Source organism: Rhizophagus irregularis, chromosome 20 (genome assembly GCF_026210795.1).
Source record: "Rhizophagus irregularis chromosome 20, complete sequence".
Classification (NCBI taxonomy): domain Eukaryota; kingdom Fungi; phylum Glomeromycota; class Glomeromycetes; order Glomerales; family Glomeraceae; genus Rhizophagus; species Rhizophagus irregularis.
Window position 1 is genome coordinate 940,850 of NC_089448.1, and position 24,756 is coordinate 965,605.

The 24,756-nt window shown below is 36.9% G+C and overlaps 7 protein-coding genes across 7 annotated transcripts; 2 read left to right on the top strand and 5 right to left on the bottom strand.

Annotated features, from left to right (window-relative positions):
- Positions 1-2,491: 2,491 nt before the first annotated feature.
- Positions 2,492-3,427, bottom strand: OCT59_012838 (uncharacterized protein; the record flags this gene model as incomplete). Its single annotated transcript, XM_066140402.1, has 3 exons — positions 2,492-2,629; positions 2,746-2,930; positions 3,154-3,427. 3 exons carry the CDS (start codon positions 3,425-3,427, stop codon positions 2,492-2,494), a joined length of 597 nt encoding a protein of 198 aa, XP_066001287.1.
- A 65-nt stretch (positions 3,428-3,492) lies between these two features.
- Positions 3,493-3,912, bottom strand: OCT59_012839 (uncharacterized protein; the record flags this gene model as incomplete). Its single annotated transcript, XM_066140403.1, has 1 exon — positions 3,493-3,912. One exon carries the CDS (start codon positions 3,910-3,912, stop codon positions 3,493-3,495), a length of 420 nt encoding a protein of 139 aa, XP_066001288.1.
- Positions 3,913-7,661: 3,749 nt separating this feature from the next.
- OCT59_012840 (uncharacterized protein) lies at positions 7,662-7,922 on the bottom strand (the record flags this gene model as incomplete). The annotated part of the gene is made up of 1 exon (XM_025327394.2): positions 7,662-7,922. One exon carries the CDS (start codon positions 7,920-7,922, stop codon positions 7,662-7,664), a length of 261 nt encoding a protein of 86 aa, XP_025171542.2.
- A 251-nt stretch (positions 7,923-8,173) lies between these two features.
- Positions 8,174-9,010, bottom strand: OCT59_012841 (uncharacterized protein; the record flags this gene model as incomplete). Its single annotated transcript, XM_066140404.1, has 1 exon — positions 8,174-9,010. One exon carries the CDS (start codon positions 9,008-9,010, stop codon positions 8,174-8,176), a length of 837 nt encoding a protein of 278 aa, XP_066001289.1.
- A 1,843-nt stretch (positions 9,011-10,853) lies between these two features.
- Positions 10,854-12,659, top strand: OCT59_012842 (uncharacterized protein; the record flags this gene model as incomplete). Its single annotated transcript, XM_025311451.2, has 1 exon — positions 10,854-12,659. The coding sequence occupies one exon, from the start codon at positions 10,854-10,856 to the stop codon at positions 12,657-12,659; it is 1,806 nt and encodes a 601-aa protein (XP_025171541.2).
- A 7,776-nt stretch (positions 12,660-20,435) lies between these two features.
- Positions 20,436-21,032, top strand: OCT59_012843 (uncharacterized protein; the record flags this gene model as incomplete). Its single annotated transcript, XM_025311449.2, has 1 exon — positions 20,436-21,032. One exon carries the CDS (start codon positions 20,436-20,438, stop codon positions 21,030-21,032), a length of 597 nt encoding a protein of 198 aa, XP_025171539.2.
- Positions 21,033-23,110: 2,078 nt separating this feature from the next.
- On the bottom strand, positions 23,111-24,756 carry OCT59_012844 (uncharacterized protein). The gene has a single exon (XM_025311448.2). It carries the CDS (start codon positions 24,143-24,145, stop codon positions 23,315-23,317), a length of 831 nt encoding a protein of 276 aa, XP_025171538.2. The 5' UTR covers positions 24,146-24,756; the 3' UTR covers positions 23,111-23,314.

Here is a 24,756-nt window from a genome sequence, read left to right on the forward strand (position 1 = left end):
TAGCCCATTCCATGAAAATTATGAAGGATGGAATCTACCCAGAGGGTACTACGTAGATCATAACACCGAAGGTCTTATTTAGTTAGAGGTCTTAGGAGTTATGCTCCTAATGGTTGAGCGATAAGACAGTCTGTACGAGGTAGAAAATTCAGTAACAGTTAACTCAGCTCTTCGTAGTAGTTTGTGTTCTTCAGGGGATTCGAAATTTTCACCCATGGTCAACATTCTATTTTAATCGTGCACGTTCCTAATGATCACATCAAACTCGCATTGGTTGAACTGCTCTGTATATTGCTATGCTGAATTTTTTCACTAGTTATAATACAGAGTCCACACTGTGCATGCGGTTATTATTGGATTACAATGCGGGTAGCAAAGGAATATTACATATGTAACCACTAGTTATCTATTTGTCTATTTTAGAGTTTCTATGGCTGTTCATAACAGAAATTGCCGGCACATGATTCTATTGGACAATATGCCTGACCAGAGTCCATGTTATTTTACGTGTCCCCTATGTTTTCAAATTAGTATGGAATTGCAAAAGGAACTTAATAAGAGAGTCCGTGTGTGGTTCTTCGTCAATGACGAGAATTCTATTAAAAAGGAACTCTATGAATTGAATTCGAATAGAAATCCCTGTCTCACTCTAATATGTTAATACGTTATATTTTGCGACACTTCTTGGTTCACCCTTGAATAAAATAAGGTCTGAACCATTTCGAACCACAACGTAATCATTACCATGGCTATGAAATTCTATTCTGTCATATGTGGCCCAGATAGAATCCATCACGGGATAGTTCACTGATAACCTAGAGACTCTTTTTACGAATTTATTCGTTACGCAGTTTGCACGTGGATTGATCTCAGACACCGGTCAGCAGAGTTCCACACTATATTCACAGTTCACAGCAGCGAAATGCTTAGTTAGAGGAACTTTCGTTATTTTCCCATTGCACATTCAATTGTGAAATACTATATGCTAGCATTGTGACTCATTAGTGTTTTAAAGTTAGTGAGGACTATCGTTATAACAGGTCTACCTCATAGGACAATGGACGGTCACGCCTTCTTGTGCCTTGAAATACATACATCGACTTCACGTTACCTGTTTTTTCCTAATTCATGTTTTTCAATATGCTACTCTTTGACTAGATACAATTTACTAATTATCTGTTCTACGTTCACTTCGTTAATAACGAAACGAACATGGAGTAAACCTCTTCATTATTATGTACTTTGGCGTACGACCCACTAGAGTAACATCAGAATGACCTTTAGTCCGATCCAGTCTAACTCTTGTTGATTTATCTCTGAGGATCTTAAGATCACGTTTGTCAACAGAAAATATGCGATACTGTCCTTCTCTGCTACCACAAAAAATTAATACATGGGGACATGCATTGTGATGCTTAATACATACTCCTTAGATAAGACCGGAAAAGAATTTGGTTCATACTTATTACGGAATTTTCTTTGCATGTATATTACATGAGATGTGTCTTCAGGCTGGCCCAGACTCTACCTTTTATTTCTGTAGATGGATAATAAATTGTGTACTATGCTACTATCATATCTCGAATGGTAGTGTGAAGTTACGATGGTTGTCGGTATCGTAATTATTTTTTATTCATAATAGTAGACAAGAATAGCGAAAAACACAGCGTAATAAATTCATATCTGCGAGTGAATAACTATTAGTGTTCTTTAGATTCAAGATTTCTACATACAGTATGGTCAACGGATTTACTCCCATGAGAGCACCGGTCATTACGATATATTGAGAAGTCTTCCTCGCTTCAATATGGGCGTGGGTGGTCTGTAGGTATTTATTTTACTCTTTTGCATCATTTTCATAATATTAGGATAAGACCATTGAGTACGACTTCCTGGCCAATGAAGGCAGCGCAGTAAATCCTGTAGATGTGGAAAAATACTTTTTTCATTCACAAGTTCTGGGAAGGAAATGAAGTAGCTCAGAGGTTTCCGATTGTTCATATTTCTATCCCTATTTGTACATGTAATCCTTCACATGTCGTACACTGTACTCGTTATTTTCCATACAGCCATTATCTTCCTGTTATCCATGTTTTTTCTCACTTTCTCTTCATGTTCTCCGTTTTTTTTCTTTCCGGTTCACCTTGTTTCTTAGCACAACGCCTTCACTTTCCCTAGAAACCTAGGTTTCTAGAACTTCCTCTTAAAGGTTTTAGGAAATGCCCTTCATGATTTGCCTCGTTCCTCGAAAAATCATGAAGGTTTGTTTTTGTATACATTCTGTCTATTATTCATCCACGTAATTGAATGACCGTCTTGCCGCTCAACCAGTAGAACCACCCAAAGGGTGCGCTGTTAACAGAGGAGGTTCTACGTAGTACCTTTTAGGTAGAAACCTAAGTTCACTTCTGAAGGAAGGTCTAAAACTAGGGCAAGACGCTCAGGACATTGCGAAGCAATGTGTTCCTAAGTCCATAGACTAATTTATTGATCAAATAGTGGTTAAGTACGTAGTTAGGTATGTGCCATGTTTACATAGTCTCCTGACGTTTACACCTTTAGCTGTTTCACTAGAAATAGGCGGAGCATGACAACATGATAAAACGTTGGGATATAAACAAAAACTTGACTACAGAGAATTTCATAGACTACGTTATACCATGAAAAGTAGCACATCAGAGAAAAAAAGAAAAGAATGAGCAGTACAAATGGGCAAATGTTGTTCCCGTAAACATCCAAACCTACTTTCACTATAACACAAAAACCCCTCCTATATTTTGTGCCAACACCCCCTCTTTCTGACGGTTTCGAATCCATAACACTTCTATGCTGGAGCAAGACACGTGTACGTTGTTTACTGTAACCAGAGAAATGTACTTGACCAGTTGTCACAGATTCAAAAGCCTTTGCTGTTGTAAGATTATCCTTTTCTGTAAACATAAATTTGTGGCCTTGCGTAACACTGTATTAAGAGGCCCTCTCTCTTTGACTTCTGTAGTATACTATGTTTATTATAGAAGACAGTTTTTATAGGAGACAGGCTCGGCAACTGGATTCTCAGTAACTCGTTGATAAGGTTTTTGACTGCGAGTAACGATCCACTGGTATACTTTTCTGAGTTATATTCTTGGTTATTGTTCTTATCTCGCCTACGCTCATATGATTGATACACACATAATTTACGTTCACTAAACCCCTCGTTCGCATGGAAAGTAGGAATAGATTGAGAATCACATTCTAGGACATCTGTATATCTAGTGAGCTCATGTTCACGCATCTTCTGGAGTGTCTTATTTAACCCATTCAGTGGGCTACTAAGAGTGGATTTGGCCGAAATATTACTGCCATGCTCAACAACTTGTTTTATGTAGCTCTTGTTAGTCTCGGGTGCTATTATTTCTCCATTAGTTTCGTAGAGATGGAGCATTTTGTACTTTTGTAGTAAGTCTACTTTCGAAAACATCGCATTACTTCGCAGTGCCCTCCAGGCATTTATATTTTACTGCTAAGACTACCCACCATAGTGATGGCCATAAATTTGAGAATATTCGGGGATCTGATAATAACTGTGTAGTGCACGGTTTCTGAGTCATTCTTAATTGATTCATGTGTGGTGCTATGTTGTTTGGTTACATTAGGGTCGCATACCGGTAGCGGAGACATAACAAGAGGCATGTGAATTAATCCGTAGTACCGCCGAGAATGGACATTATTCTTTGTACTAGGACGAGAACCGGTTGATGTTTCAGAAATAGGAATAGGGTCGATAATACTCTGCTGATTATTATGAATACGGGCAGCTAATAGCTCTCGTCTAGAAGTTTTAGGGGGGTAAACCGCCCTGTGTCTATCGGGCGTCTCTTTTTCAGAAGAATTCCTGTAACTGCTCATGTGATCCTGATCGGCAAACATTTTAAAAAAAAGTGTATTACTTCAAATAGGAAAGTAGGAGGTAGAACAGGAGAAAAAATACGAAAACACTCCCATTGAATAAGATGTAAAAAGAGATAAGAACATCGTAAAAGCCCACGCAAGATTATCCTATCGACGGACAATTTGTTAGCTTGTGCATATGTACGAAGAAATGTGCTTTAATCTTTAAAAATATCGGGTCGACAGTGTCGCTTTATTACTGATAAGAAAGGTTACAGCCATCACCAAATACGTAGAAAGTGATAAATGTTGTAACTTGACTACTCTGACCACCTTCTTCGTTAATTACTGCGTAAATTGTATTATTCAACATCCACTGTCCTGCACAAGCAAATCCGTTATTTTTGTGAAACCAAGCTATACTATTTGCCTTAAAACTTTTTTAGTACAAATCGCAGAAAACTGAACATGTCTATTTCGTGGATCCCATTGGTCATTGAATTCCAATAGGTAGACGATATTGCGTTTTTTTAATAATATCGCCAACATTGTGTCTGCTATTAACATCGATAACAATACATGATACTTATAATAATACGCAGTGTCTGAAAATTCCTTTGGAATCCGTACAAGAACATACTGCGTTGTAACAGAATATTTGTATAACAGAATATATGCACTCATCTCTACATTACATTGTAATAAACGTTACCAACTGATAGCGGAGGCGGACCTTTGAATAACTTAGGTAGAAGAGAACATAGAAGATTAAAACGGCATGAATAGACTGTGAAGAAAATAGTCTGCATGCGTACCTTGACTACCTTGTCACATGAACCACTAGCTTCGCAAGTTTTACTGAAACAAAGTGACCACATACTTTTAGCGCCCTTCAGGAAAATTTTCTCATTTCGTCATAAATTCATGTAGGATATCCAAGTATACGGATTGTATATCTGATATGGTTGATTCCAGGTATAACATAGGAGAGCCTAGTTTTCATACACAAAATTTATTACCGTAGATCAATAACGTGATACATACGAAAAAATCTCCAGTACACAATCTTTTGAGCATCGATGTACATTCCATATTTTATACATTTTGTTTCGAACTCATCTATCATACGAAGAAATGCAACGAGATCCCATAATGCTCATTACTGAAAGCTTTTTATAGAGCATCGCATAATTTCTTCATCAGCTTTCTAATCAATTGCATTCTTTAACTCAACTAAACAGAATTACTGTTCCATTTTTTAGCGACGCATATTGAAGGCAGCAATCAAAATCTAATAGTATTCTAATAAACTACTACGTGTAACCTCTAATCTACAACTCTACGCTAACGATTTTTACCAAAGTGCTAGGATGTGCAAGACTAAAGGATCCTCTTTCACTTATCCCATGAATTTTTTAGTCTGTTAGCCATCTCCCAGATTAATGTCATGCAACACAAGCCATCGATGTATGTGTGGAAATACTCTTGCCAAGATGAACTTCTCGAGCGTTACCCCGAAATTTTCCGATGGAAACGAATACTCATTTAGCCGTAAAATCAAGCATCACAATTAGTAGTACTACACTTCGTGGAAATTCTGTGAATAAAATTAGGAACACATTCACAATACCCTCCAGAGACGGCCCCAAATAACACAATTTCGATACAAGTCACGTGAAGAAATTCTGTGAATAAAATTCACAATTCTGATGAAAACACACGACAAAAATAAATTGGGCATATGAAGAAACAATCTTTATCCCTAAAGGTTTATCCTAGGGTTGAACTCGTTACATTTGTGTCCATATTCTAGCACTACCTGGGCTGTACTTTTTGTTTTTTTAGTAACGAAATAACTCTTTAGCGATTATTCGAAAATAATACTATCATTGATTACCATCATATGACTCAGGAATATAAAACTATCCTGTAAATATTATCATGTGGCACAGTTATACGTGACTAGTTTGTGAACGATTCTCAAGAGCGATCCCGGTTACATCGTGAAGTTAGTGATAGGACTGGTAGCTCAACTTATGAAAAAAGTTTCTGTTCTATCGATACTGTTCAATAGCATTACACTTGTCTCCCATGGTTCTAATGAACATACAAGTAAGCCGATTGCGAACAATATAAGCAATGGAGTAAATACGTAACTAAAACTATCGAAAGTCTCTGCATCTGATGAAAAAATTTTTTTATAATAGTGTACTTTTTATTGCATACGACTTTGCTACAACGGAAATAGTGCGGTGTCTATCTCAACAGAATCGTTTACATTAACATCCCTGCCGTGGAAACAATAGAGTGTAACAAAGATCCTGACCATCGTTATACTACTGTTCTACAGTTAATGAAGTAGTCTATTGATATGCAATGTGATCGGTTTACTAGTGGTTTTCACGCAAAGAGTGCATTAGTCATTATGTATGAAAATAGTGATCAACCATTGCCTTGTACAAAAATACGGGAAAACCCATGATTACTAACTTAGCTATCAGTGTGAAGACATATGCGAATTTGTTCATCTGAGTTATAAGCATACGGTACACATGAGTATTTTTGATAGGATAGATACTTGCCTAAGTGGTGAAGGCATATTAAACGTCTTGTCTCTCAACACAAACTCTTTGTTTCTTACCTGCACTTGCTCACAAAGTATTTGTTATCGATAACATTGCACAGGTCTCAGACTCTCTACTTCGTACCCTCTGGGTAGGGTACTCATGTAATCCGAAAATGAAATTAAAAAATTTTCCATTGCTCCGTCATTTTTATGAAGTTCCAGAGGTGGCCATTGCATTAGAAACTAATGAGATCACTAAGTTCGTTTCTGAGACCTTGTTTTGTATATATTATTATAGAAACTAAGAGATTTTCTTACCCCAGCAAGACACGTATACAATAGAAGGTTCTACTACGTAGACACCAGTTATTTCTAATGTGTTATGAATTAGACCTTGGAACTTAGATTTTCAGATGATCATATCGTAAAAATCGTTCATGTGAACCTTTGGCTGGAAGAAGTTACTTGAGACGTGGATTCGTATTTTTACAGTTTAATTTGTTCCCGAAGTTACGTGAAGCGACTGCGCTTAAATATCATGTGACACTCTACACAATTGAGCAGAGTATCACATGACATGCTACACCAAATGACGTCTGTCTCAACAGATATTACATTAATATTTTGAGACTTATTTGCGTTCCACGTATAAAGGAACTAAGAATAATTCTTTTACAATAAGGGCCACAAATCGGCATTGACAGATGGGACAATGACAAGTCGTATTTGGCGAAATGGAACTATTAGTCTCTCAAAAGTACAAGCAATTAACAAACCCACATAACTTTGCTGTATGATACCTTTCTAGGTAAATCCTACGAAGCAAAATTATTACGCTTTTAGAACTGGAGTAACTAGGATTTCGTCCTAGAACCATTAATTGGTTTTCGATAACTATCATTTATACGTTATGATTAATACCCAGAGGGTACGAAGTAGATCAATGGTCGCAAAAAAAAATCTCTAGTCTATTAGGACCTTCGAAGAAGTGCTCTTTGAGCAGTGGGCTTTGCTCAGCTAAGGGCTCTCTGACTGATTTTTCGAGGAACGAGGAAAATTATAGAAGGAAATGCCTGGAGGGGTTCCACTGTTTCTATTGTCATAACATAGAATAGATTTTATCGATAACCGATTAAGGGTACATTCTTTCCCTTCGGGTCATTCCCGTGCTAGAAGGGATAGTTCATCGCTACACAAAATGTTCAGTGAATAATATCATAAATTATCTTTCACTATATGGCGGCGGGCTTTGATCATTGAAAGCTTCATAGAAAGTATTCGATTTTTCTGCCTTTCTCGGTTTAATATATTTTTTTGTCATGTACTCCAAGATTTGATCCGGAATTTCTTCTAAAACTGCTTTAGGCAGATCCTTATTCATGCCGGACTCGACAAATTTTTTCATTTCAACAAAGTGAACTATGTCACGTGGTTCTCTTTCTTTCCAGTCATGATTTACGAGACGATTCGCCAAAGTATACATATTTTCGAAATCCGCATCACCCACCCCGACAATAACAATCGAGAGAGGTTATGCACTTGCTTCCATGATCGCTTTTATCGTGTTAGTCATGGATGTGACCTGCCCATCAGTAATAATAAGAAGGACTCCATACACGTTTTGGTTTTGGGATACCGATTTTTCTAGTCTTTCTGAGACTAATTTAATGATCGGGTCAAACTTTGTAGGCCCAAGTAAATTTACATCGTCTAGTGTCTTCCTATATACACGGACTACCTCTGAAATCCCGTTGACTTCAGTTTTTCATTATTACCTGTAAGCGCAAATTCATGTGAAACGAATCCTGAGTTGTTAAATTCGCCGCCAAACCCATAGACCGAAATTTGTTTGTCAGAATCATAGCGCTCTAAAATATTTCCTACGACTCTAATGGCGTATTCGTAACACGTTTCGTCTGGGCCGTTTTTATGCAAGTCATAATTCTTGTCTCTGTTTGAAGCAGTGAAGTCGATTGCTATGTTCAGCTGGACTTCAAGGCCCCCATCAATATATTCGAGAAATGTTTTTTCGAATTCGCACGACACTAGTAGTTCACTTAAACCACCCAAAGGAAACCTTTGTTTGCGCCCTTCATTCTCTAAGAAATCTATAACCCTGAGAGTACTTTCTCCTAAAAGTTTGTGTTTACCGTTTTGTTTATGGTGAAAACAAGCAAAACGAATATAATCATCCGGGTTCTTGCCATCATTTTGCCAAAAATCCCTTTCTAATAAGACAAATGAATCCCATGACACATTTTTAGTATTCCTCCTTTCGCTCTTATATACGAGAATATCTTCTATGACTTTGTTACCCCCGTCTTTACGGGATAACTCAAAAAACACATCTGGTTTAACAATCCAGTTCTTTAGGGCCAAATTTCGAGCTTGGACTCTTAGAGTAATTTTTCTATTCTTTTCTGTTAGAATTTCACGGCCAACGATAGTTATTGTGCCTCTATACTTGTTCGGATATTTTTCGCAAACAAGTGGGCCCCTCATAATCCCCTGGGCGTGGATCCTAGAATTGATCCAATATCTGTAATAAACTTTCCAACTTCTTGTTGACATTTTATATCCAGACTTTGGTGGTTATCTATGTCTAAAACTAAAAACATGATTTCCTGTAACTCTTCGAAGCGATATTCTAAACAAAATGAGGTTGAGAACTTAGTGTTGGCCTCATTTTTTATTCGTTCTGTCATACCATGAGGCTTACTTTCCCAGTTATTGTATCTGTCTTTTAAGAATAACAGTACTTGTGGATCAGATTGAGAAAACTTGTCGAGCTTGGGTATATTTTCTAAAGCAATCCTCAGCTCAACCATATGTTGAGTCCTTGTTTTCGAACTAGTTTGTTTCATGTTAGAATAATCGCAAACCCTAGGTATCGGTCGCACTATACGCTATAGTATAATAAAATTCAATTTAAGTATAGCGCAGAGTAATCTCACACATAAAGGCTTGTATTCAAACCATGATTTTTTGAGGAATGAAGAGACCATGGTGAGCGAAGACTACGTGAAAGCTTGTCATTTGCCCTGATCTGGACTGTTTGCGGTGCTCGTATAGCAATTTATCTCGTTCAAACTCTCAGTTTCTAATGTAGAACCAATATAAGAGGACAATACTCCCTTGCAATTAAAGTTGAGCATATTTAGTCCTTGAGCCTCTAATGTCTGCCAATAGGAATTCTGGACTGTCGCCTTACTACGTGGTGCTATTTCTATCGTTGTCTCACATTACAAAAATGCGATTATTTTGGTAACCTGTTAAGAACATTTCGTATTGCTTTTAGTCCTCGCAGTGCATCTCTCCTATGAAGGACTACCTACGACAGAATTGTACTATCGATTCTTTGTAACTATGATACCCACCGTGGATAGATGAGTGCGGTCACATGAGTTTCACATCTGGTATGTTTCAAAGACAAATGTTACACGATACGAAGTCGTGGATTATCTCTTTTAATTGCCCCTGCAAACATGTAAATTCATGACAAAGCGAGTGTTCCACCAGATCGAGCGCTCTGGGTAGTTTGTGTTGCCCTCTGCCATTAGATATGCGAACGGAAACTACTCAGGGTGTACGAGGTAGATTCTAATGAGTACTTTTGTAAGGCCAAAAATAATCGGTGGACAGGCTGGCTATAAACGGATATAGCGAACTAAACTCCGATGTTCTGTCGTTTACCGTCCGGCGATGGATTGCTTGGTCATTCCTATAAATACAGTGAAGTAATGTTGTGATACGAAAAAATGTCTCCTTGATCGGTGGACTTCCCTCAGCCAAGGACTCTCTAACTGATACCTAATTATTATTGCTTCGTTTCCGTATAAATAGTACCTTGAATGAATATTAAAATGTCTTGTTCTGTCATGGTACCTTCTTTCTTTTTTTACAGATGGTTACTAAATGGGAACGAGTAGGTTAATTGATAGCAACCTCGAATTGCGTTCACATGTATGGTGTTATCAATAAATTGTTATTGTGTGATTATGTAGTTTATCGAATACTTGAATGGTTCATAGCAGATCACAAATAACCATCAAGAATATATACAAGTGTACAGGCTAAAGTGCTATTATCAATTTTCCTAATTCATGTATGCTGCTATTGACTAGGTAGTGAAGTGCATCGAACATATAAGTTCATTCACGGTCTCATTTGTACATCACTCTCTAGTGCATATGCCGTTGAACATGACAAATGATAACCGTTATTATTTTGCTCTTCGAGCAGTCTCCGACTGAGTAATCACCACCAAAGTATCCCGATTTTACTATTCTCGTATTGTCCTTCTATGCTGGTATAAATTTTCACTAGAGTATTTTTCGATCTTTTAAAGAAAGGAAACCCATTTTCATTGCGCAAAGAAAAAATATTTGAAGAAAAGTAACATACAGTACATACAATGGATGAAGAAAAAGACATTTACAAGTCTTGGCTAACACGAAACATAACTTACTGCAGTGATGAGCAAGAAATGTATATTGGCTATTCTAAGTTGAAAAAGTTGACCGTGTTTGATCATTACATAGACAAATACATTGTCTTTGACTCCCTTGAGGCATATTGGGAAATGACTGATAACACACCTACAGAATACCGATGCTACGAGGAAGTAGTATTTTCTGATGCTCCGCAGTCGCCTGTTATTGAAGTTTGTTTATCTTCTACTACGAGATTTTCAGGCACTAAGATTGTGGAGATTCTTCGTACTATACTGGATGTGATGCTTAAAATTTTTCGAACACATTACACTGATTATGCTAATATGGCTAATATCCCTTCTGCCCTAAATGATTTCGTAATTATGGATGAAATCGTTCAAAGAGATGGGACCTGGTATTATTACTTTCATATCCAAACTACGTCATTCTATTTTCCGAGTTATTACTATTGCGCAGATTTCCGAGAAAAAGTCTGTGATTCGCTTCCTATTCATATTAGTTCTTTGATCACACGTCCTACAGATTATATCTTTCAGCTGGTAGGAATTTCTGGTTCTTATTTACTTAGTCTCGAGAACCATAAACGTATTACACCCTACAGCCAGTTTCTTGGAACTAACACTTCTGTCGACAGGAATAACCTTTTTGTTTCATGTTTTTCTCCTAAGCACGATGTTAACGCTCATGTACCTCTCTGTCTTAAGAGCACTAATCAAGAGCCTTTTGTTACACAAACTGTGTCTGCTATGCACTCTATTACAGAAGAACAAAGTAAAGACTCTGAATTGCTCCACAATGTTGTCCCTTGTGACATTGACATTGTCAGTGTTAGCTCGGCTGAAAAACAGGATGACCGCAAAGAACATACTCTAAGTGAATTTCAACCCGTCTCGAACACAGAGCAGAATGGAATCCATAACATGTTAGGAAATATTACCGTCTTGGACTCTGATGAAATAACCACAGTAGATTACAATGGCGTACAATTGGTTGCACCATCTTTTGACCTACCTGCGTCCTCTGTTTTCTTTATCACCACGGAGTCTATGGAAATGTTTCAGCCGTGTGAAAATTCAGAGTTGATGCTGACTGTTTACACCGTAATAAAGTTTATTGCTGTCATGCTAGCAGTATGCAATAAAAGAGGGATTGATTCGGATAATTGTGTGTTCCATTCGAAGAAGGTACTTCATTCCCTTGGGAGGCCTATTTCATTTACTGCTACTTCCTCAAAAAGCAAATACACATTGAGGACAGCTCGTCGAAGGAAAAATATGGCATACGAGACCAGGGGATACCAACGAAATTGTAGAAACGCAGAAGAGGGATCACTAACAGTGCTAAATTGTTCTCGCCGTGTGTTGAGAATTCCTCTCACACGTAATTCATTAACCGTAGGTTCCGAAGATTTACGCAATTGCCTATCAAGGCATCTAGTAGGAATTATACTGCGATACATTTGTCTGAATATGACAATTACCCTATGTGTACGAAGTTCTACATTAGGAACACATTGCGAAGCAGTTCCCTTCAGACATTTTCCCTATGAACTGACAGTCTTGCTGCTCAACCACGCTGTTAACAGAGGAGGTTCTAGGAACCCTACGTTCATAGGGCAAAACGGTCAGGTACGAAGTAGAAATACGGAGAATAAAAACGATTCAGGATTTGCAAATCGGCAGACGTTTACCTTCATTTTAGATGGCAGAGACCCCACTTCGTATCCTCCAGGTATAAGATATTCGTTTATGTCTACCGTGAAATAGGGCATTGGACAGAGCACCTTCGCATATACCAGAACCTGTTATTACAAAAAACATACCTTTGGGTACGAAGTAGAGTATGCTCACAGTATAGGGAGTATGGTTTTTAACAAACAGGGAGCACTATGTCGAACGAAGAATCAGGGAGCACTATGTCGAACGAAGAAATAGGGGACTATGTCGAACGAAGAAATAGGGGAGGCTATGGTGAACGAAGAAAATAGGGAGGACTATGCGGAATAAAAAACAGGGGGGTTTTTGTGTTCCCGTATAAATACGATATTTCGTCTCTCATAAAAATTAGAACTAAGCGAGCTGGTACTGTACGTGATTATATTCCGTTATTTCGACTCAGTTTCTTTTTTAATGTCCTAGATTTTTCTCACCCTTCATGTTTCTTCAAACTACGATTCCATTTGTCTACATCGTTCTCTATCATGTATCTAACACTTAACTATCATTTATAAATAGTGTGCAAACAAGTGAACGAGGTTATAGTGGAGTTGTAACTGAAAATTTGGATTTGCCCTCTGAGCAGTCTCCGACTGATTTATTTCCTTTAGAACTATATTGACGGTTGTTATCAGTAGTAATCAGATTTTTGTTTGCTTCTAAGAACTTCCCGAGCCTCATAGTGAAAATTTTGGTACCAATAGATGACCGAAATGTATTTGGAAGGAATCTAGTATAGGCTAAAGATAGAAACCATGTCACATGAATTCGGATTTTAACAGTAGTTCCATTAAGAGAATAACAGTAGTTCCATTAAGAGAATAACTGTAGTTTCCTAAAAAACAATATCATTACCCGAAGGCGTTCAGTGTGGATTGTCTTGGTAAATAATCGACGGTACAAATTTTATAGAGCATATTTCTGGTAACCGAAAGTCAAACTTATGCAATTACTACCCTCTGGGTACTACGTAGATTGTCTATCTGTACCAATGACATTGGCAAAGGTTCCTTATCTAGCGCCTCGAGAACATCAAACAGAATGATTTTATCGGTATTGCACCAATCTTTAGCATCCAAGACACGCTGGTTGTTACACGATTGTAAGGGTTTAGATTAATCCGTAGGACTTTTAACGAAGTAAGCATTAAAGAGGTCAACGTAGAACGGTGGAACCGAAGCAGAGAACCGTACAGAATTTAGGGAGACTGCCGAAGGTCAAATGCGAAAAAGTGTTACACACTCCAGTGTCTCTCTTTGTCATAGGAAGTAAGTCTTGATAATGGAGACAGTAGTTATGCTAATTATAAACCATTTCACACAAAATAATTGCGGCTATATTGTCACACGTCATGTTTGTGCAACTTACTTAGAAGTGAGGTTCACCAGTTACACTAAAGTGCATAGTCGTTCTTTGGTGTCCAAAACGGAGTCCTATGGTCATCTTGAAAATAGCTACAATACCCTTATCATGATCATGTTGGTAACGTTTTTATATCGGTGACCTTAGTCATTTGATTGTGACATCTGCTCAGGCAACTAATGCAATATTTCTGGCCCACTCCATAGAATAGATTGGACGACAAATTCTGTGGACAAGTTTCCATGTAGGACATTCTTTGGCAATTAGTTTATGATGTCTGTTGTAATACCGTAGCTAATTTCAGTGGAACGGTTTAATAATTAACATCGCAAGTTCCTTGGACGGAAGAACTCACACGATCAAACAAAATCACATGACTTAAATGACTTTTGGTCGTCGAAATTTGTATATATTTCTTTATCAGGTCGCTTCGATTTGCCACAGCCATTACGTAGTTCCTACCTGAAAGGTACGAAGGAGAACTCCTTATGTAATAAGCGGCACGGTAAGTTCAGAGTGTCACGTGAAACTACGTAACCAATAACACATGTGATACTCTACACATTTGCTCAGAGTGTCATGTGAAATTACGTAATCGATAGCCCACGTGATTATGAGTAAATCACAAAGTATGTTGTTATTATTATGCACGATGTGTTACATAAGTGAAATTTTGGTAACGATGATAACAAATAATGGAATGTCATGTTTATCATATAATGTCATATATATCATATAATGTCATTTCCTACATAAGTTTCTTCTTCGGTAACGATTATGATAATCTCTACTGCTTTTTGTACTAAATTGTTAGCACTATTCATTGTGACGAGTGCAGTTGTCTGTTCTGATGAAACATTGCAGTTCAAAACATGCTATTGTATACTGATGAGACGGATTTATGAACAAATCGACTCCTAGAACATATTGGATTTTTATTTGTTGTGTACTAAAGAACTGACAACTCATGCCATTTCTATTTGCGTGCGCTAAATGGCAGGTACTGGTTCAGAACAACATAAAAAACAAGAACGAATACAATATAGATATACTCAACTTGTCATTCATTGGCTGTAACTTATGGAATAGTCAAGCTCTTACAGAATGTATAACTACAATACCATTTCATTGTTACCCAATGTTTGCGAACAAATAATTCGTCATCTCTTCAAGGGACACCTTGCAACAGGACTATTTTCCGGGTTATTTCCTAATCAAGACCCTTCCCTTACACACTCTATACCAAAATTCACCAATAGCCTATTATACACATATTCTTACACGGATTGTTCGAAGAAATCCAGACTTCGTCTACTTTATTTTTCGTATACTTCTTCTGGGGTGAAATAAATCCATGTTTTTATCGTGATTAGCAGTTAGTGTCCAGTTACAACCGATAATTAGTTACACCTGATACACCAGAGACTCGGCAGAGAGTAAATTAGAACTGGGAAAGAGTTTTCGGGAACGTATGACTATGAAGTTATAGCCGCAGATGTTGCTGCTAGGAGTGGATTGTGACAACAACAAAAGTGTACTACATACCAAATAACGAATATCGCCTAGAGAGCTCATGTAGTAAGACGCCAGCAGATTGCCCTAGTAGTAGTAACCTTTTTTGTAAACATCATTGGCGAGATTCTCCTCCCTGTTCTCTATTGCAACATAACTAGTCATACCATTCTCATAGATACTTTCTCTAAAGGATACAAATAGGGATGCCAAAAGATTACGGACTCAGGTAACATAGCTTTTGGATCCTCTACTGTAGAAAACAAAAAACAAGTATCCAGAAACAAGTTCAGAACAAGATGCGTGAATACTTACAATTACAAGTAGCAGTAACTCACCTATGGCAACGTTATGCAAATACGAAACGGGGATCTTATGTGACCGTTTTAGACAGTTTCTGGGAATTATTTCTTCGGGGAATATATCCATACTGCCTTGTGTTACACTACACTAACTGTTATTTACATCCACCATAAGAAGCTATGTGTAATATCCGAAATTTCGACGACTAGCACTCGTCAAAGTCATGAAGTAGTCCATGCACAGCATTCTGAGAGTAAAACAGATAATTCCTAATTAAACAAAGAAAATACGTATTTTGCATCTAATATTGATAATCCGAATGAAGGTGAATAACAATGCAATACATGAAATGATCTCTACTGAGATCAAAGTCGAGGTAGAAACAAAAGATGATGAGGTGAAAATAAATGAACTCATTTCGGTTCTTTCTTCTAGCGAAAAAAACAGGTATATATCCAAAGTTAAAAAATTGACATTGGAGGTTAATTACGAGACATTTCCCGATAGTGGACTATACGACGATGTCATTGGCGAAGAATGGTGGGATAACTCGTGCAACACTCTGATTAAACTGTTGATCGAAAATAATTACCTGAATTTAGAATGCTTCACTCTCTACTGTTTTGAAATTGGGAGGATTGACCTTTCGGAATTAATTTCTACTAACAGTAAAACACTTAAAGAAGTTCAGGTATTCACAGTGGGCGAGAAGATCACGGATCGACACATAAACATGTTTAGCAATCACTGTAATAACTTGGAATTTTTCTCTATGACTGTTCATCCGCTTTGTTGCATTGGGGTTGTTAATGGGTGCATTACAGACAAGGCAGTAATAAGACTCGTTTCCACAAATCCAAGGATAAAATATCTGGATCTTGGCTCATGTGAAAAGTTAACCAATATATCTCTAGAGTGTATCACTTTGTTTTGTGAACATATCCGAGAAATAGACTGTTTTAGTGCTAGCAGTATAACGGATGCTGGCCTTCGCATACTTTTTGAAAAGGCAGGAAAGGAATTGCAAGAAATTTCATTGAATGGGACCCAAATTACCAAAAATGCACTAAATCTCTTCCCTAGTAGTGCGCAATTAAAACGAGTCTCGTTAGAGGGTTGTAGTCATATTTCACCCCAAGATATAAACGCCGTTAAAAGTCTTATGCCAAAGACTAACTTCATTTACTAGTAAGAAATCCTTAAACAGAATTTTGGTAAAAATCGACACTGGACATTCGATAAGATAGTTCCACAACATCGCTGCATCTTAATTGATGATTTTTTAGCACGAAGAATAGTTATAATAAAAGAGTCCCAAAGAAAGAACAGCTGAAATCTCCAACCTTTGTTGCTCTAATCGTGCGGTTATTAATGAATAATTGTACACTATCCCGGATGAAACGGAAAAAAGCACGACTTGGCAGAACTATAATGCGTATAAACTTGTACCTAGCCTTTACTGCCCCATGGACGTAACGCAGGAATTTTTTAGCGATGTTTTTTACATCCCTATGGTGTAGTTGTTTATATAATGATTTGCTAGCGTTGTCTATATCAAAGTTGTCTCTACTGGCTAACATTTTTGTAACATTGGAGGAGGGAGTCTACTTCGTACCCTCTGGGTACATTTTCTCCTTACAATAATCGGGCAGTTAACCATGAAAACACGTGGCACTTTTTTTATCTAGGGATCAAAGCTTCATAGCTCCGCCACTATTTATGACTACATTACTATGTGGAGCACTTTGATATACTATCTGTGCTAGAAATAACAAATAAAACTCTTAAAAATAGCACGCTATCACTTAGATACGTAATTCTGCGGGAATTTTCGTTACTATTCCTCGGTAATGATGTAAAATAACAGATAGAATATCCAGCATGACCCCGCAAGAATTAACATTCTTTAGTAACGATGATTAAATTATCTGCGGATTCAGCTAGGCGGGCCTACGAAGTAAATTTACATAGTCCCACTAGTTACTTATTTTCCGTAAATCAGAAAATATGCAATTTTTGTGTTATTGTTACTCTCTCAGTGCGAAGGTAAATCAATGTATTCAATACTGTTGTACTACTCTTCGGTAAGATGGAAAAATAATGCATATGAATCCGCTGCATATTGTTTGCGTAATTTAATGAATGAGTTACTACTTTTCGGTAACGTTAAATTACTACTACATAACATATTACACACTAGATTACATAAGTCACTATTCATTAGCACGATGGTAATTTATAGCTTTGTAGCTCATGCAATAACTATTGTAGTCATTTTCCATGGACATCATTTCGAATAATTTTGCTCTTCGAGTAATTTTTAACTACGGTACTATAAAATGTTAATACATACGGAAGGACACATAATCTCTCCCCATCATTAAATAACGATATAATGCCAGTTGTTTTTAGTCTTGATATTTTTTCGTACACACGGAGAAGACATGTCATATACGCATCGTATTTTCGGTTAAATCTCGTAGTAACAGATTCAGCAGAAACAAATTAGTCTTTAGACCTTCCAAAGGAAGTAATATTATTGTAAGACCAAAGGAAATAGATTATGATAACTATATATCAAGAATAATGCCGTTTATACTTTTCTTGGAATCATTGGTCAACTCCCATAATAGTCCACTGTAAACATTTGCGACCAGCAATATTTTAAATTGGCAAAACAGAGAGCTGCTCATAATTACCTTATCCGAAGTCAACGATGCGGTACCACAAGTACCTGTCGACACTGAAGGAAGTGAAGAGGGTGATATCAAACAGATGACGCTGTTTATTTTTACTTTGCTCAAGTATATCCCGTGCCATGTCCCTGCAATTTGTTGTGTTATTATGGTTCGAAAGAAACAAGAAAATTTACTGCAATCGTTTACGTTTCAGATAGATTACTTTGCCCAATTTGTATGATATAATGTTTCTTTTGCTCACATGTATCATTAGTCTAGGTACACGCTCCATTTGTAAACGCAAGTCCTAATCAGAATAAACGGCATTCACTTAGCCTGCCATAGCTTCTCAAAAACAGTGAAACAGTGCGAGCCTGAACATTGGTATAAGAATTTCTGCGACAATAGAATATACGTTAGTTTCGTCCGAACGTATCAGTAATTATTCACAAAAAAATGAGCAGAATTTCGAGGATTTGTTTTCTAGACCAATTATATACCCCACGGGTTACTACAGTGATTATGCTTATTTACTGAGCAAGTTCCTGTCGAATGACACGAGATTCAATATATGGCGTATTATTTCTGTGCCATTTTCTCTTATGGTATCATTTTCTTTAAAAATCGCTACTAAGCCTTTACAGGGTAAGCAAGAACCAAAGTGCATATGGTATTGATTACTATCTGATTTCCAAAATAACATGTAGTCCCCGACTTTTATATTTGATGTTGACATTGGAGCTTGTTTATCATTAGAAAACAAAATCTCTCCTATTGTTTTGTCGGAATAATACCAGTTTTCTGTAGTAGATGGGGGGATACAAAATACCTTCTTCATCTTTTTTGTAAGTATCGTAACCTACATGTATAGTAGGGTATCACACTAATTCATTTTTATATAATTGTCATGTGCATCCCATCATTCGTTCCCAATGCTACCATTAAACACGATAATTACGTGGCAGTCAGTTACTTAACATGTTAAATACTTCCTATGTGGGGAAGATTTGGTTCAATCCCGTTGTATTACACTATTATAGTAGAACAAACGGTTACCTAAATCATTGTGCCGTGTAACGATTAGTGCAAATAATTTTATACGTGATATGTGTTAAACTATTCAAACGAGAAAAAATGTAGCCGATAATTAGTTAAAAAATGTTAAGAATAATTTTTTTTATATTTCCCCTCTTTATGTTCAACAATAAGTACATAAACATAATGCGTCACATTACTTCAAATGTCTGGCATTTATCGTTGATTTCTATTAACATTTATGTATCTAGAAAAATTACGAATAACAAAGAATTCACATATTTACCACTTATTTAAGATATTATTGATACCGAATTCATTCACATCCAAATGATCGGTAATAAATTTCCATGAGGGCCGTCACTCAAATTTTTCTTGGCAAATTTCCTTCGTTGACTTCATTTAGTGAAAGTGCTGGTATTGCCGTTTCATCTCTTCTGCTATTAAGGACGTCCAAGTAGAATCCCTCTCTCGTACGGGCTCTTGAAAGAGTTCACTGACCGTTCTGCTCTTTCGGTGTTCTAGAGAGTTCAGATACTCTGTTAAAGATAACCACTCTATAATACATAAATTGCACCAACCTATATACCAGCATTTACGGTAAACGAATAATCTTAACCCAGATTTTCTGAGAACAACAATTATGAATAACTAGTTGTAATAAATACCTTGGAGACAACCTGATATGCATTGTCAGAATTACAGTCGAATAGGTCTAACTTTATTTTCCACATTATGGCGTAAGGGTCAAATGCAACAAATGTTGTGGGATTTCCTCCTTGATCTGTTTCTTCTTGGCTTATATTCTAAAAAACGTGTTCTCTGATTAGGATTTTGCAGAACACTACTTGCCAGATTGCCTTACATCATATACGAAATTATGCTCGTCATCATTAATAGAACAATTGGAAATATAATACTGCAGAGGCATCTCAGAATGTTCTGCGATATTCCCTTATATGATGAGTCGCAAGACCTCGAAACATGGTCAGATGAAATTCGTGCCCTAACTATATTGGCAAAATTAAATGAAAAAGAAAGTGCTTCATTCATGCGGAGCATGCTTTGTCGGGCTATTCGCAAAAAAGAAGAAAAAGACTCGGGTCGGTTACAGAGAAATACAACAGATGACATAGAGGCTTGGTTGCTCGTACGGAAAAGAAATATATATAAATATATTGATCAAGCACAGAAGAATCTTACTACTTTGTCATTTGATTCTCGTGATGATTTAGAAATCCCACGTCATAAATTTGCATCCTTATGCGACTTCTTGGGTATAAGTGAAGGTGGTCGTATTAACTTACTAAAACATTATTTGCCGAACGAGTTGAAGACTATTATTTGTAATGAAGATTTAAGAACAGTTAATGAATCCTGGGACTTGATTTTCGCATTTTTAGAAAAAAGACGTCTGGAGGAAGAGCAGAAACTATGTGGAATATTATATGGACCCCAGATAACCTTAAAAACTTTTAGACCCGGAAATCGTAAAATGCTTTTACCACTATTTGTGGCTAATGGTAGTTATTAAGTCAACAGCCTATGAACATGCCGAATTTATAAGAAGCAAATTACTTTTTATTCTCCTGACGAAGTATCTAAGCATCGGTTTTCATCAGTCTGTTTTTACTCATTATGCCTAGAACAAAGTTAAACCCACGTTTACTTTTTTTTTGGTTGTACTCCCATGTGTACAACGTTTTCACGGATTTCATGTTCAAACAACGTTTACAAAGAGAATTTCTTTCTCAGATGCTCACATGAAAGAGGGATTATGACCAAATCATTAACAAAACACCCTCAAACTAAAACATGGACATTCGTTGTTACTGATTATGGTAATATGATGCACGAGCTGGCTTTGTTTCCAATTAACAAAAGTGAGTTTTTTATATACCGTGAGAATAACTAAATCGCTGAAGGAATGTACTCCTGCTAAAACAGTATAGCATTAGTCGTTAACAATTATAAAGGTGCAAATCGGCATGAATAAAATAATAGTTACTAGCAGACACGAAGGACCTTCACCGTTACCAAAAACAACAACGAAAATAATGGCCGCAACTAACGCACAAAGTACGAACGTTACTGGATTATAACAAATAACAATGGTTACATATCTTATAAACTACCTCCAGTCAAATCATCAATTACAAGTCAAACAACATTAAACGTTAAAAATGAGAAAATCGCTTCACGTTTATGAAAAGGTCCCGGCGAAATACGGCATAATGTGCATTGTATGGCACTATTGCGTAGAAAATTAGTTGTCAATGATGTTTTAGTAGGAATTTGTCTTTAAGAAGTATTCATGTGTTTTATCTCTGATTACTTATAGTAAGTCATATTCAATCTATTGCTTGCAGAATCTTGGAATGGAAGATATAATATACAGTGGTGAGCATAATTTTTTGGGCAGAGCCCAGTTCCACTGGAAAAATAAAGAGACAAAATACGTAAAAAAATGAATAAAAAACAGTCTAATATGGCCATTTCCCACACTATGAACTGACCGTCTTGCCGCTCAACCACGCCTATTAATCATAACGTATAAATGATTGTTATCGATAACTGATTAATGAATACATTTCTTCTAGGACGAAGTCCTAGTCTGACCGTCTTGCCCTATGAACCTAGGTTCCTAGAACCTCCTCTGTCAACAGCGTGGTTGAGCGGCAAGACGGTCATTCAATTACGTAGATGAATAATAGACAAATGTGTACAAAAAAAATCTTTAGTCTGTTAGGACCTTCGAAGAAGTGATTTTTCGAGGAACGAGGAGGCTTTAGCCCATTTCATGAAATTATAAAGGATGGAATCCCGAAGGGATTCGCTTCACGAATCTAGGGCAAGACGGTCATGGTGGAACTGGGCTCTGCCCAAATAATTTTGCTCTTCGAGCAGTCTCCGACTGATCACCACCGTACATTACAGTTACTTTGGTTTTATGGTCCATAAGTAGCCTGTATAGGTTAGAGTTATCAAGATAATAACATATAACATTTCAGAGTCTTCCCATGTAAAATGTTAGAACTTACGTTTAGAGTCGGGTTGTCACAAATAATGCCACAGGGGCTAAATAACTAATAAGAATATGATTCGACACACGAATAGCAATACAGTATCCTCCTCGGTATTTGTCGTTTGACAGCTTGCTTAGATTGATAGCACTATATGCGATAGTTGGTTCCCCAAAGATAGAGTAATGTGACATAGTCGAGCATTTTCTCCAGTTCCTCAATGGATTGTGTTATTTCTTTTTTCCGTACTTCATGCAAAGTACTTCGTATAATGAGCTCGCTGAGCATATTATTAGTCTGGTTAATTCCACCATACTAGGAACGCAGAACAAAATCTTGTTGTGACGTTTGGAGTCTTCGACTACTTTTATGGTACTTTGTCAATAATATGTGTTTTTCGAACAGCCCAGACTGATGCGAAACTTTCACGAAAAATGTAGTCTCTTTATACCTATAGGCTTTTATTTCTTCGTATGTGATTTGTTTGTTAATCGTATATTAAGTCACCTTACGATATAGACGTAAGATGCATATTTTCGAGGAAATGGGATTTTAAAAGGGATAAATCCACATCGTAAAGTTGCTGGGGTCTTGGATAAGCCTTCGAACTGAAATAGCTTGTTCAGTGAAACACGACATCATATGATTTTCTACACATAGTTACTAACGGGTTTCTTGATATACCAAAAAATTATAGCATCATTGAGAGTGTGCTTACTTGCATCGCACATACCAGTGTCTATCTTCGACAGTATTTCAGTCGGTTAAGATGACGCAGTCATTTTCTCCAAATTTACAGCGCTTGGAGGGCTTTACTTAGTGGTATCTTATACACTGCTAAATCGTCTACGAGCGAAGTAAGATCAGCCTTTGCCTTTTCCATGGGAAACGTGTGGTCATGCAAATAGTGACCCCTTAGCTCTCTTGTTTCGAGTAATAGCTTGTAGTCTTCTACTGTCATCCCAATGCTATGCAATAATTCCGTTAACTGTAGAATACTACTACTCTCGTCTTGCGTTAAGGTCACACCCTTCTCGAGGTAATCCATTGCATACTTGGCTAACCTCCATTTCTCTCTCCCTATCTTTCTCACTATTTCGTTGTTAAAACGCATAACCCAGGGTCCGTATTTACGTAGGACGTTTCTTTTAGTTCGTGTGGACTCGATCTGTTTTAATCGTGCATTTATGTTTCTAAATTGACTACCTGTGCCTTTCATGACTGCAATAGCGTCTTCCATGATCTTCATGTTTTTTTTTGCGTTTTCAAGCATAATATCTACATTTTTTTGCATAATCTTTGTGTTCCCCAATACGCCTGCGATGGTGACTAGAAAAGGGAACGGGACAATCGGGCGCACTTCTCTATCTAGTACCCTCTGGGTAGGGATAATTGTGTCATTTTTCATAGTTGATGCACCATAAAATAATCTCGTGTCTGTTCTTATCGCATCACTACCTGATAATTCGGGCTGGTTTGAACCACTCGAATTATAGCAAATGCAATCAACCACATGGTGTAACTGGCAACATTTTACATCCCGTTCCCTGAATACTTGAGATGAAGCCATGATTGAATAATAACAAACGATTTCAATTTTACTGCGAGTAATGAAATAGTGCATAATGTTTCGTAACCATTTGTCTGATTATTTATCGTAGGAATTGATAACGTAGAAACCATAAGCTGACGCATTTCCAGAAATTCCGCATTTTGCCTATCATTTCTGTGCTTATACTGTATGTTAGCTTGTCATATGATTACTCTTCTGCGATTTATTTTCTCGTATCTGTCTGTACATTTATCGCTCATGCTCGACTACGAATTTAGTTGCTCATGCTTCCCTATAAAAAATATGTATACGGAAAGGATACGTTTTGTATACATTTTATGTACGTTTCTATAGATTCCGTATACAAATTCCGTATATTTAATAAGTAATTCATTTTTGAACATTATTTTAAAAAACTAATGTATAAGAATTAAGAAATGTATACGGAAAAAATTAATCATGCGGAATGTATACGGAATTTTTAAACTTAATATTTTTAGAAGATAATTTTACAAAAATTCCGTATCATAACACGAGATCACATGATTGTTTATTGTTTTGTTATGATACGTTTTTTGTTTTTTATATAAACCCTTACTTTGATGAGTTTGATCTTCCGATCTTCCTTTCTGTTTTTCCTTTCCTTTCTCTTTCTCTTGTCTTATTTTTGTTATTTTTTCTAA